This window comes from Marmota marmota, unplaced genomic scaffold (assembly GCF_001458135.2).
Source record: "Marmota marmota marmota unplaced genomic scaffold, marMar, whole genome shotgun sequence".
Taxonomy (NCBI): domain Eukaryota; kingdom Metazoa; phylum Chordata; class Mammalia; order Rodentia; family Sciuridae; genus Marmota; species Marmota marmota.
The window spans coordinates 44162535-44175920 of NW_025999932.1; the positions used below are offsets into that span (position 1 = coordinate 44162535).

The 13386-nt window shown below is 34.2% G+C and overlaps 1 protein-coding gene across 9 annotated transcripts in view; it reads right to left on the bottom strand.

Moving 5' to 3' along the window:
• Dgkh (diacylglycerol kinase eta) overlaps positions 1-13386 on the bottom strand; it is a 190827-nt gene that overhangs the window by 56753 nt on the left and 120688 nt on the right. For all 9 annotated transcript variants that reach the window (XR_007346817.1, XR_007346816.1, XR_007346815.1 and 6 more), the window contains 5 exons: positions 11025-11127; positions 9742-9901; positions 7297-7405; positions 7026-7165; positions 3441-3525 (listed from right to left, as the gene is read on the bottom strand). Coding sequence is in view for 5 of the 9 variants with exons in the window: in XM_048800975.1 (XP_048656932.1) it covers positions 3441-3525; positions 7026-7165; positions 7297-7405; positions 9742-9901; positions 11025-11127 (597 nt within the window). In the remaining 4 variants the exon portion in view is untranslated. The remainder of the gene's footprint in view (positions 1-3440; positions 3526-7025; positions 7166-7296; positions 7406-9741; positions 9902-11024; positions 11128-13386) is intronic.

A 13386-nucleotide genomic window follows, 5' to 3' on the forward strand; every position in this document is an offset into this window, starting at 1 on the left:
TTCAACTTCTACAACCAAAAAAAAAAAAAAAAAAAAAACCCAAAAAACACAGGTGTGTGTTTAGCAAAAGACATGTACTAGAATTTTCATGCAGCATTCACTCAATAGTAGAGTGGATAACAAACTGTAGCATATCTGTGGAATGGGACACTGTGGAACAATGAGAGGGGAAGAAGCTCAATTACCCCACAATGTGGCTGAATCTGACAAACATAATGTTGAGTGAAAGGATCCGGATACAAAAGGGAATATGCAACATGATTCTATTTTATAAAATACAAAAAAAGACGAAATGAATCTATGTTATTAGAAGCTAGGAGAGTGGTTACAGGGGGGAGGTGTGGGGTGGTGACTGAAAGAGCCGGGAGGGGAATTTGTGGGGTACTTGAATGTTGTCCTGTGATCTGGGTGCTGATTATATAAATTGATTTAGTTTGTAAAAATGTACCAAGCTCTTTATCTATGATATGCATACTTTTCTACATGCCTGTTATGATTCAACAAAAAGTTTTTAAAAATGCGATCATGCAGTCGTGTAGTCATGTATGTGATCAATCATGTAAACAAAGCTTTCTCTCAAATAACAACACACACACACACAAAAAAATCAAAATGCCAAGTGCCCTATATCCCCTTTTCTATTTGACTCAAACTTTGACATCATGTTGAAAGAGCTCATCTTCCTGGTACATAAAAATATGCATAGTATTTAAACAATCTCACATTCACAGCCTCCCTTTAAATGTTTGCTTTAATATATTCCATAGCTCAAATTTTTTCAGTATAAACGACAGGTTCTATTCAAGCAGGCCTGATGCTGCCATACTCAGATCTTTTCATTGCTTTTCCCCAACCAGCATCAGTTTATTCAGACTTAACTGAAGGTTAAGTTAATGCCCCCCCCTCCAAAAAAACTTCCTGACTAGCCTCTTCCCAAAGCAATGTCAGTTCTAATTTACAGTCAAGTGCACCGGTTACTTTTTAAATTTCTATCTTAACCTACTTCAAAAGCAGGCCAAATAGAGAAAAGTTATTTTACATCAATGAAAAGGAGAAAGGGCAGGAACTTTAAATTTACACACATATTGTATTGACCGACCCACAAATCCACTTTACCAATCTCCTGATTTAAATGCCAGAAACTGCATTTTTAGAGATCAGAAAAACAGAAGTACCTCTTTTAAAACTACAAAATAAGGAAGCGCTTTTTAGAGATTAGTTTTCTCTTCCCTAATGGGTGGAAAATATTTTAAATGACCATTAATGCCACTGACTAATGAATTAATATCAGTTGATTAATTTATTGTCATTTGACAAATGACATTTGCAATTTACATCTTAAAAAAATCCAAGTTGTTATCCATTAGAGATATTCAAAGAAAACAATGCCAACCCTTTCAGAGTAAAATAAAATAAGCTTTATGTCCAAGGATAAAATTATATGTGTCACTCATTAATCACTTAGCATTAACAGTTAACATTGTGTGTGTGTATGTGTGTGTATGTGTGTGTGTGTGTGTGTGTGTGTGTGTGTAGCAGGCATTAATGTTAAGTACTTTGTATACTTTTAGCCCTTTAACTATTCTATTTTACAGTCAAGGAACTTGAGAAAAAGGTAAGCTGGGTAACCAGCCTAATACCCATAGTCAATGAATTGCTCAGGAATTCAAAAACAAAGTATTTAGCTTACTTCTATTATAATTTTCAAGGTAAAAAATAAAATCACAGATAATAAAGTGTTTTCTTGATGTTAGCTGGAGGGTGTTCAGGCCTTGGTCTGAGCCAGACAGAATATCCACTTAATCTGTAATATTAAAGGATGCTATCTGTTTGTTAAGAAAATCAGTTTAAAAAAAAATTAGCTGAGCTTGGTGGCACAGGGCTATAGAGTGACTTGGGAGGCCAAAGCAGAAAGATCGCAGTTAAAGGTCAGTCTGGGCAATTTAATGAGGTCCTGTCTCAAAATAAAAAAGCACAAGGGCTAAAAAACAAAACAACAACAACAACAACAACAAAAAAAAAACCACAAGGGCTGAGGATGTAGCTCAGGGGTAGAGTATCCTCGGTTCAAACCCTAGTACTGCAAAAAAATTTTAAAAAGATGAAGTTTTCAAGCCCACCTGCACAAAAAAAAAAAAAGGAAGAGATTTCCTTTATGTACTTAACACTTCATATTTAAGATATGATTACATAAAAATGATAGAAGGCAATTATCTATCTTTATTTTATATACTAGGAAACAGACATTTCTGAAGTAAGTAGAACAAAAGAATTTCCCCTTTTCTTTTTTTGGAAAGAAAATTAATAACATTTACAAAAATACTATTGAGAAAAGAATGGTTTCCATAAAAAATGTGTTTGATGGTTATAGCAGATGGAATAATATAACTAAAAATGTTCCTGGAAATGTGGTAGGACTATGAGTGACTTTTAGATTCTTTTTCATATAATTTTCTATTTAAAAATTTTTTAGATATAATGTTTTCTACTTTTATATCAGAAAATATTTTAAAAATACAATTAGCTTCTCTAAGGAATAGCCCTATTTTCCAGTTATCATCCCTTGCCCTAGTTTTGACAAGATCATAATTTTCTTAATGACAAAACAAAGGTTTCATTTGTAAAATAAACAGATAAATTTTCCTAGAGGGAAAAATAAGCTCTCGTAGATCAAATGGTCTTAATGAGTCAGACAATAATCCTCTGAAAGTCAGGTTCTGTTTTAAATCTCTACTGCTTGGAGATTTAATCAGAATGCTGAGTCTTTTAAAATGTTGTCTAAAAACTTCAGGCAGTTGCGGTCTTTCTGGAATGAAGTGACCTATCTTAATTCCTTGGTTTTCTCTAGATCAACAGGCTTAACCCTGTCTTTTGCTCCCTTCAAAGAAGAGGCAAAGCTTAGGATCATTATACAATATTCTGGCTACAAGTACTGGTCTGTTTGGAGATTGTTTAAGGGAGCTGGGCTAATACCCGATAATCAAACGGGTGCTCATGAACAAGGCAGAAGATGAGTGGAAGCAAGCTGGAAGCTGGCCCCTTGAGCTCTGCTGGTAAAAAGGAAGCAGGAGGTAGAATAACCAGGGAGAATTACTGAGAGCTGAGAAAGGACCTTATATTCCTGGCGCACATCACTGAATCCTCACAACACTGCAGCCTCATGTCACAGTTAATGTTAATAAGGCCCACAGGGGCAAGTGACTCGGTCGGGTAAGGCCACACTCCCTATGGGGGTGGTCATGGAAGGAGACTAACCTGGATCTTTAGGATTCTTTAATCTGAGGAGAGAACTAGAAGTAGTCAAGGAGGCAATAGTCCCCCAGATTAACATAAGATGAAGTAAGCATGCTACAGGTACCATTACGAGTAGGTTTTCTCTTTTTTCCCCAAGATGTCAACCCCCGTTTTAAATGATAAATAGGTAAAAGGTAAAGTCTTACATAAAATTCTTCAGGTGCTTCTGGAGGTCCTGGAAGTAGAGAAGCCTTTGGTGGCAATTTGAGTTCATATGTCATTATACTCCACCTGAAGGGAGAAAATCCTTTGGTCTAAAACGCCTTTAAAATTTAACAAACTGTTCTTATTTCATCATATATGTGTATTTGTGAACTTTGGCTTTATTGTATCTTAATCAAAAAAATGAGAAAGAGATACAATTTTGGTAATCTCATAAAATATTGGATTCATATTTATGATTTCAACATTTTACCATTTCTCCACAAAGTGACAACTTCTAAACGTTTTAAGAGCATGCCCATAGTAAGAAATGTTCAAATGTAACAAGACTTCTCATTCTTCATTAGGTGTAATGCATTGTGACTTTTTTATTCAGTTCTTTTAAAATTATGATTACTGTAAATTATTAAGTAGATTACAAGTTATTGATGCGTCGCAACCAAGAATTCCAAAACAATGTCCTAGATTAAATAAATGTATACCACCTATGAAAAACACAGTATATGTACCGACCATTCTTGCCCAAGCAACTTACATATACATACGTGAAACAAAATAGGTGAACTCCTAATTTAAGAAAGAATAAATTTAAGCATAGGATTGAGGGAGAAATGTTAATAGAAATGATACTTAATTCAAACAAATTTATTTCAATTAACTATTAATATTAATTTCAAAGCAAACATTGAATCATTGGTATTAGAGAAAATCAATCAACCTAGGATAATTCAAGCCTTCTAACTAAAATAATAATTTCCAAAACTGAAAAGAAATATTGGGTCATGGCATTATTGTAGACTACAAAATGTAAGATGAAGATTTTACACAGAAACAAAGCATTATAAAAATAGTGGTAAAATATATGACTTTTAAGAAAAATTGAATCCAATGATACAACTTAGAGGCAAATCCCAAGGTCAGTATTTAAACTGAGCTTGGTGTATCATTCAGACTAATGAGAATAAATCTTTGCATAAAAACCCAAATTCCCAGGAATTCCCCCAATAAACATATATTATGTGTTAGGATATATAAACTGAGTAGTTGTTTGAAGCTACTATTCTACTCTTAACATGAAAATATTATGAAGAAATGTATATTTGAGTGCTGAAAGCCATTCATTCATTCATATAACCGTCTACCCATTCATTTGTGCAACAGATATATATTGAACATCTCAAAGTAACAGGGTCTAAAAACATAAGAGTGAAGAATGCTTTCCTAATGTATATTCTACTTCAGAAAACAGGGATAGTATAAGTAAACAAAACAATTAAATTTGCAAGTATCTAACAGAGAAAACCACAATTGGAAACATAAAAGTCAAGTTCTGTATAGCTGGAAATACTTCTCTGGTCAAAAGAGCAATTAAAAAAAAGGGAAAGAAACCCAGCCAATGTCTACATCTTCCATGCCGTACCTTCCTCCTACATAAGAAATGGTTGGAGCTGAAGAAGCAGGAGAAAGTGGCGGCAAGAGAGGAAAGAGTCAGGCAGAAGTAACAGCTAGCAGAGTCAGAGGCCAGAAAGCTAGAACTTCTCTGCTGACTATATGTTTAAGGACAGAAGAGTGCAATGTTGAAGAAAGACCCTAGGAGCTACTGATGGAACTCTAAACTGCAAGTTCTAGTACTTTCTAGCTACGCAATTTTGATCATGTAAAAACCTTCGTTTTACCAGGAAAATGGAGATGACAATATTGGTTCTCTTTAGGAGCAGTGATGATTGAGGAGTAAAATGATTGGCAGTGCCAGGCAGACAGAAAATACTAGTTATTTTTATTCCCATTGTCTGCAGAAGCCTCAATTTTACATTTTAATAAAATAGTCATCATAATGCTTCCCTAATCCATCCTATAAATTTATAATTGGAGCAAATAGATACATATGATTTGGAATACTAAACAGTGATTTTTTTTCTTTACATCTTTGCAAATAGTAAATTAGGGGAAAAAGGGAACAAAATATTCTTTTGTTTCTAGCAATAACGTTGGATTCCATTTTTCTTATTTCCTAGGTTTTTGAGTCTCTTTTGATTTTTATTTTTTCCTTGTGTTTTCCCCAGGCTTGTTGGTATGAAGCAGGAGTTTCACTATAAAGATGCTATTTCTCAGCTAATTAAAAAGTGAATTTCTAGAATACCATGGAAAAGCACATATCCAGGGTAGAGGAAACACCCAATAACACTTCCTAGGATGCAACAGGAAGCAGTGCTCTTCAAATCTTTAACGAAGAAAGTATTTAAAATATTTCATGTTGTTTGGAAAGCACAGAATCAGACAGTTGTTCAGTAAATCACCTCCAAGCTCTTTTATAAATAATGGTGATTTTATTTATTTATTTATTTCCAATTCCCCCCAGGTATAACCAACAAATAAAAACTATATGTATATATATTTAAGGTGTACAATTTGATATTTTGATTTATACATCAAGCCAATTAACTTTTCCATCTCCTCACATGGTTCCTATTATTATTTTTTTTAAAGAAAACCTCTAAGCTTTTTTAAGAATTAGAAACTGAATCCAGCTTCACCCTAGACTATGCAGTCAAACTATAGGAGTGTTTCTCATACAATTTTGGATAATATAGACAAATATTCTATTGTGCAGCTCTCTTTTCAAACAGTCTGTCAGCAAAAGAATCATGCATTACAGTATTACCTTATGACAGACAAGGTTACAATTAATTTGGTTACAGCTCATCTTAGAGTAATTACATTTTAGATTGGTGGCTCCCTGATGAGATTTGTTATTTTCGGGACGACTTCCACAGATGGCTAATCCTATCAATGTTGTTTTGAGTCATGCTACCTCACGTCTATAATGATATTTTGACATTTGTCTTCTACTCATGGGGGTGGGGTAATTGCTGCTTACTAAATCCTGTTATTCCCTATACCCAAATTCTAAACACCTCCTGCACACCACTCAGCTACATACTGTGATTTCTGTTTTACATGTGGGCTACTCAGACAGAAAGTGGGTATGGGATATGAGCAGGGACAGCATAAATATAGTGATAAGCCCTTCATTCAAAGCTGTCTTCCTAACACTTCCCTGTTCCGGGGACAGGATGCTTTATCTTTTTTAAAAATTCAGTTCCTTGTTGGAACAATTTGTTTGTAATGTGTATAATTAAGAAGAGATATTCTAACAAACAAAAAGTTTGTCTTTGCTTTTCTGAAGTCATATGATGATGGGGGTCCTACTTTTCATACTCACCAACCCCCCACTACACACCAAATTAACTATTTTATTTATCCTACTTGAACAGTTATTAAAAGTAGTTATCATCCTATGTATCAATCTACTCTTTAGAACAATGGATTCATTGGAATGCAAGAAGAGGTGTTTCCCCTCAGTTTTACAAAAAATCCATTCATTCAGAAAATATCTTAATTGAGTGTCTACTCTGTTCAGGCCTGATTCTCAATCTCAGGGAGCAAATGGTCGACAAGTCCAGGAAATCTCTGCCTTCATGGGTGTATAGTCAGTAAAATTTAAATTATCAAAAAGTGATTTCTGTATGCCATTTTCAGTCTAAGATTAGTAGAGAATTTTCTCTTACCTGTCTAGCATTTTGGTACTGGCTCGTTCCAGCTTCTCTAGTATCTGAGGAAGTTGAGTGTCATCGTCATATGAACCTCCCCAGCCAAGAACTCGAGCCAGGTCATTGCCTGTTCCCAAGGGTAATACTCCCAGCTGACACTACGAGAGAGTGCAAGAGTGAGACTTTCAGAAAAGTTGAGAAATAAGGACCATTACATTTCTGCACCTCTCTGGAAAATAATGTTAGTATACATTCACGTCAACCAGCAAGGAAAAGAATTAGCACTTGCCTGTTTATTCAAGTTGAGCTTATCGATTTCTGACAAAACCCAACCTACACTTCCATCTCCTCCGCAGACAAGAATCCGGAAATTGTCAAACTTCTGAAATAATCTTAAACTAAAAGTAAAAATTATTTCATTTTAGTAAAAATAAATAAAAATCACTTTTTCTAATTCTTTGTCATTCTTGCATGCATTGGTATTCAAGTTCAGATAAAATATAAAAACTCGTATTTATCTACTAATTATACTATAAAAATTATTTTGAGTACAATTTTTAATTCAAGAAAACCTCTGAATCAAAAGAATGAAAGGGAATTACAAGCAGGAATGGAGGAAAAGGGAGCAAGAAATAAGGAAACAAAATCGAAGCAGAACCAGGAAAGAACTACAGGTAAACATGAAATTGTGAAAGTGGTGGCTTTTCTATTTTAACAAGAAGGATATATTATATCCTTAAGAATTATAAACCAGGGGAAATTGAGGATGGGATGCCAGTAAGTGGCACCGAAGCAATTCTTAAAGACACTTAGCAAACCTTGCCAACATGTGGCCATAAGTACAGTCAGCCCACCTTTTCTCCTCTCCTCTTAGTCTCAGGCCAATTCTTTCACTTCTATCTCCCTTCATCTCAACTTTTTTTTCCATTTGTGTGTGTGTGTGTGTGTGTGTGTGTGTCTGTCTGTCTGTCTGTCTGTAGATGGACAGAATGCCTTTATTTGTTTATTTATACGTGGTGCTGAGGATCAAACCCAGTGCCTCACACATGCTAGGCAAGCGCTCTGCCACTGAGCCACAACCCCAGCCTTTATATCAACTTTCCACACATTTCACCTCCTGAATGTACCTTTGTAAAACTCAAGTATAATGGGAAATCTGGAAAATATATCATAAGAACAACCCCAGGAAACTTCACAAAGAGAGATCCTTGGGGGCTTAAAGGATAAATGGGAAAAATAAATATCACGAGTATAAGAGCAGATGGAGCAGCAGTTTGGTGGTAGTGGACATGCTTCAAATGTATGAGGCCCTGGGCTCAATCCCTAGCACCAAAAATAAATATACACCTATACAAATTCCTAAATTAATTAATTAACAGAAGTATGGAGAGTTATAAAAAAACAGACATGTCAGAAAAGAGAATGAAATTATCAAAGAACAGAAGACACAAAGAAGGTGAGAGGACATCTGAGAAAATGCTGGGATCCAATCAAGGGCAAGAGAGAGATGTACAGTTAGGGAAGGGGTAGGGTATAAATGAAGACAACTAGTGTCCGTGTAGAACAGAGGACCTGAGACTCAGAAAGAGAAAGGCAGTGCAAAAAGGACAGAAGACCTTGAAGGGACAAAAGTGACAAGAGACACAAAGAGAAACAGGAGAGAAACAGAGAAGACAGAGGAAAGTGTCAGTTTATAAATGAGTGATTCTCAGGCACTGGTATCTAAAATCCCAATTTCTGGCCTTGGGATCTAGCTTAATAGTAGAGTACTTGCCTAGTATGTACAAGGCCTTGGGTTCAATACCCAGGACTGCAGTAAAATAAAATAAAATTCCCATTGCTACTTCTGTGTTCATACTTGAAGGTCACAGGGAAATCCTCAGGAAAAGCTAAGTAACCTTTGCAAATCACATAGAGATTAAAGATCCCTCCATCAGAAGATACAGCATCCTCTTTAAGAAAAATCATATGCAAACACTGAAAATGTGTCTCAAGGCATATCGCCCCTCAGTAAAAATACTATTTAATTTTTTTCAGATTTTAAGTTACATAACATACTAGAAAACTGGGAGGTGGGGGGAAGTCAGCCAAAGTATTTTGCTGTCATTTATGTGAAAGTCAAATTCTTTTTTTAAAAAATATTTTTAGTTGTAGATGAACACAATATATTTATTTTTGTTGATTTAGTTTTTTTTATGTGATGCTAGGGATTGAAACCAGTACCTCATTCATGCTAGGCAAGCACTCTACCACTGAGCCACAACCCTAGCCCCTAAGTCAAATTCTTGAGGAACTGTCCTTGAGATCCATGATAACATCTGTAACTTGGTGAAATCACTGATTATGTACATTATATATAAATTAATACTAGCCTTCCTTGAAAATAATTTTTCTAATATTAGCTTTTATTTTATATTTATGGAAATTGATCCTTCTTGGAGCTAAACAAATTGATAGTAGTGTTTGATATAAAATATATACAAAAATTTTTCTTAATAAATTTGAAATTTGGAAATTTTGGTAAAAAATAGGGAATTTATACAAGAGATTTATATAACTGTCAAAAAGCTTATATTAAAACTTTAAATAATGAAAGCTTTAAATAAGGGAGAAGGAGGGAAGACCAACATAGGAGATCAAGTGGAATCAATAATTTTCATGAGATGAAAAGCCAGACACATTTCATGCCTAGTACTATATTTCATTCAAATAATATTTATCAATAACGAATTACCCCAAATGAGGACCTCCGTTCATTAAATCAAACACCTGAGCCGGATTTAGCAATTGTTTAAAACGACGAAGAAACTTGACTCCCTGATTATCTCCACTCTTAGAATTGACAAAAACCAATAAAGGACTAACACAGAATGAAAATGTTGCTCTACAGAAACCTGTAAAAAAAAATACACATATAGCATAAGATCAATATGTATTATTTTCCTTTTTAAATTATACTGAACATTCACAGAAAGGAAGATAAATTCATAAAAATAAAAAATCTTGCTTATTACTAGAACATTCAGGTATAATGTAGACTCACAAGTGGAGGTTTACTATTTAAATACTAAGAATATAGGACTTCTCATTTAAAAATATGTTCTATAATGAAAAATGATAATAAAGACAAGAAAAGTATTAACCACAGATAATTTGAGATATACCATCTGTCTTAACAATATAATTATAAGAAAAACTAAGCAAAGTCCATAAATTCACATTTGTAAAGAATTCATATGATCATTTTTACTATTTTAAAATGATTTAACTGTTCTTTGATAAGACCTGAGAAAATATTAAAATTTATAATAAATAAAAGAACCTAGATATGTCAGAGATGGAGGAGGCAATCAATAGCACAAGTTTTAAAAAATCATATTATTTAAGCTTTATATCTTTATATCTAAAATATTTATTGGCTTAATTTACTTAAAATTTCAGAAGGCATAAAGCACATTATAAATGCCAGACATTAACAACAGTACATAGTAAAAGCCTTTTATAATGTAACTTGCTTAGAAGGAAGTTATTAGTATGCTATCCTAAAACCAGTGTTGTGAAAAGTTTCCTCAGCACTTACAATTAAGTTGTAAGATTCTGGAAAAAGTGAATGCATTTATAGGATATAAATTTCTGCAATGAAATTATAAGAAAACAAATTTTAATAACAGCCATGCTAATGAGCAATTTCAATTATGGTGGAAAAACCACTTATAAAAATTAGCCTGTTCAGATTATGCTTCAGTACAGGATAATGATCTTATTTTATTTACTTAAATGTAAAATCTAAAAGTCTCATACATGGTAATTTTACCAATAAGCTAATAGCTACGTTACAACTTTCATTTTAAAAGATTCTTTTACAAATTAAATATGCCATTCGGAAATTTAAATGGAATTATTATGTAAAAATTGACCAAAATAACCAACTTAAGTTCTATTTATTCTAGAAAAACAAATGTACATATAAATATTAAATATACCAGAAATACACATACTCACACTACTATTACATACCATCAGAATCAGTGCTATTTAGTGCAATTGGAGGTATGATAGATACTTTGCATTGGCCAAGTGGACATACAGGAAAATAATAATCTTTGCAGGCAGTATGTACCTAATGATAAACAAATAAAGCTTTGGGAATCATAAAAACAAAGCACTTTTCTATGTCATAAATTACATCTACAGAAATGATCATTTAGGATCAACATCATCACAAAATATTCAGTAATTCGCAAGTTACTTTAATGGCACAGTATTTATATTTCTTAAGGAATAGACCAAGCATCTTAGTGATGGGAATATAATTTTGGTCCATGTGGCCTATTTCTGTGATGGTCTCAAACAAGGGATATGGCCAATGAATGCTGAAGGCAAGGAGAGAGTAAGAAAAGGGAGGGAATGCAGAGGGAGAAAGGGAAGGAGGAAATGAAAAAGGGAAGAGAGGGAGAAAGGAGGAAAGAGTTCCAGTATGTCAATATTATGCCCATAAAACAAATCGATGACCTCTACTATATAAAAATTCTTACAGACTTAATGAAAATGAAACCAGCCATGTGCCTGCTCTTCCTCCCGTGCTCCTACAACTTTCTATTCGCATTTCTTTTATCATGTGTTAAAATTATCATCACTATCAGCACATCCATGCCTACTTTCTCAGCTGGACTGCTAGCTAGATCTGCAAGGAAAAGGGAGAGGGATTCACATCACAAGCCTGTGGTAAATGCTCGCTGAAGAAACAAAGTTTCAAGGTCAGTCAAGATACTACTGAGAACAAAGCAGGCTAACTTAACAAGTAGGAGCCAGGCCACTTAGAACACTTTGTGTATTTAACCTAGAGACCCTTTAAAATATTTTGGCAGATGCTTCATAAACCATTTATTGAATGGGGCTTTATATCATTAGTGCTTTAAGAAAACTGGCACACTGACTAAACCTCTATGAACACTCTTGAGAAATAAGTGAGATTTAATAGCAGTTTTTAGCAAATTTAATAGCAACTGTTTTTGGACAGTTGATTATGATTTATAATAATTAACAACCAAAATGCATTCTATAAAAACTAGTATACATGGATAGTTGTAAAAGGAATATAAAAATACATGAGAATCATGGAGCAAAATGGGAAGCTATTAATAATAATCTAAGTGAGAAAAGCAGGAGATAAAGTTGTATATTCACTGATTTTAAAATTATGACTTAAATCTTCAGGGTTATGGAACTATGGGCTTTGGGACTTGGCATGGTTTTGGGGTTTTTTTGCTTTGTTTTGTTCGCTTGTTTTCCCTACCTGATTATGTTTTCAGCCCTAGATAGCCTGCTGTTAGAAATTCACATTCTAGGGTCTGGGTTGTAGCTCGATGGTAGAGTACTTGCCTAGCACATGTGAGACATTGGGTTCCATCCTCAGCATCACATAAAAATAAATAAAGGTATTGTGTCCATCTATAACTAAAAAATAGTTTTTTAAAAAAGAAAGAAATTCATATTTTACAGGTAAAGAAAAATATTAACAGATAAATGATAGTGCACAAGAAATTCGAGGCTAAGAGAGGCACTACAGAGGTGATGGTGCCAGAAACCAACAGGTGTAACTTACCCAGGGTGGGGCAGGAAAAAAGAAGAAAAAGACACTCTAGAATGGTTCCATTCCAGAATGGTCCCCATGCACCCCATTTAAAATTGCTATTAAATTTCAGTTGTTTTCCCAAGATAATGTTGCTCTTCTATTTGTGAAACTTTTTAAAGTTGGGGATGAGTAGAAGGAACAAGAATGAAACCTAATTAACTCCTACCATGAAGTAGGAATTACTGACCAAATAAAAGTAAAGACATATATTCTGCATGTAAAGACAATTTACACAAAACCCTTCTAAAATGATTCATCACACATGAGATGTGTTAGCAGGAAATACTATCAGTGATCATTCCCCCCAAAATAAATCTTATGTGGAATGATGATTTAAAATCTTTTTTATGGGTAGCACTCCTTTAAAATAAGGATGGCATAAGAGGGTCTTAGGGGGTCAGGGCTGTACTGAGAGTCCACAGAAAGGGACCCATCACAGTCTGTATGTTATATGACAGTGAAGTAAGCGAAGTAAAAAACCAAAAATAAGCCTGTGGGCTGGGGATATAGCTCAATTGGTAGAGTGCTTGCTTTGCACGCATAAGGCCCTGGGTTCGGTCCCCAGCAAACACACACACACACACACACATACACACACAAGCCTGTGGCTAATTAAAGAGGCAACTGATGAAAAATAACAAAAGGAAATGAGGACAAAGGAAATCTTAGTTGGTTTAAAAATTAAGAGGAATCACAGATTGCCTATGAGCCTGACTAAAAAGTCATAGGACTTTTTTTCCTCTG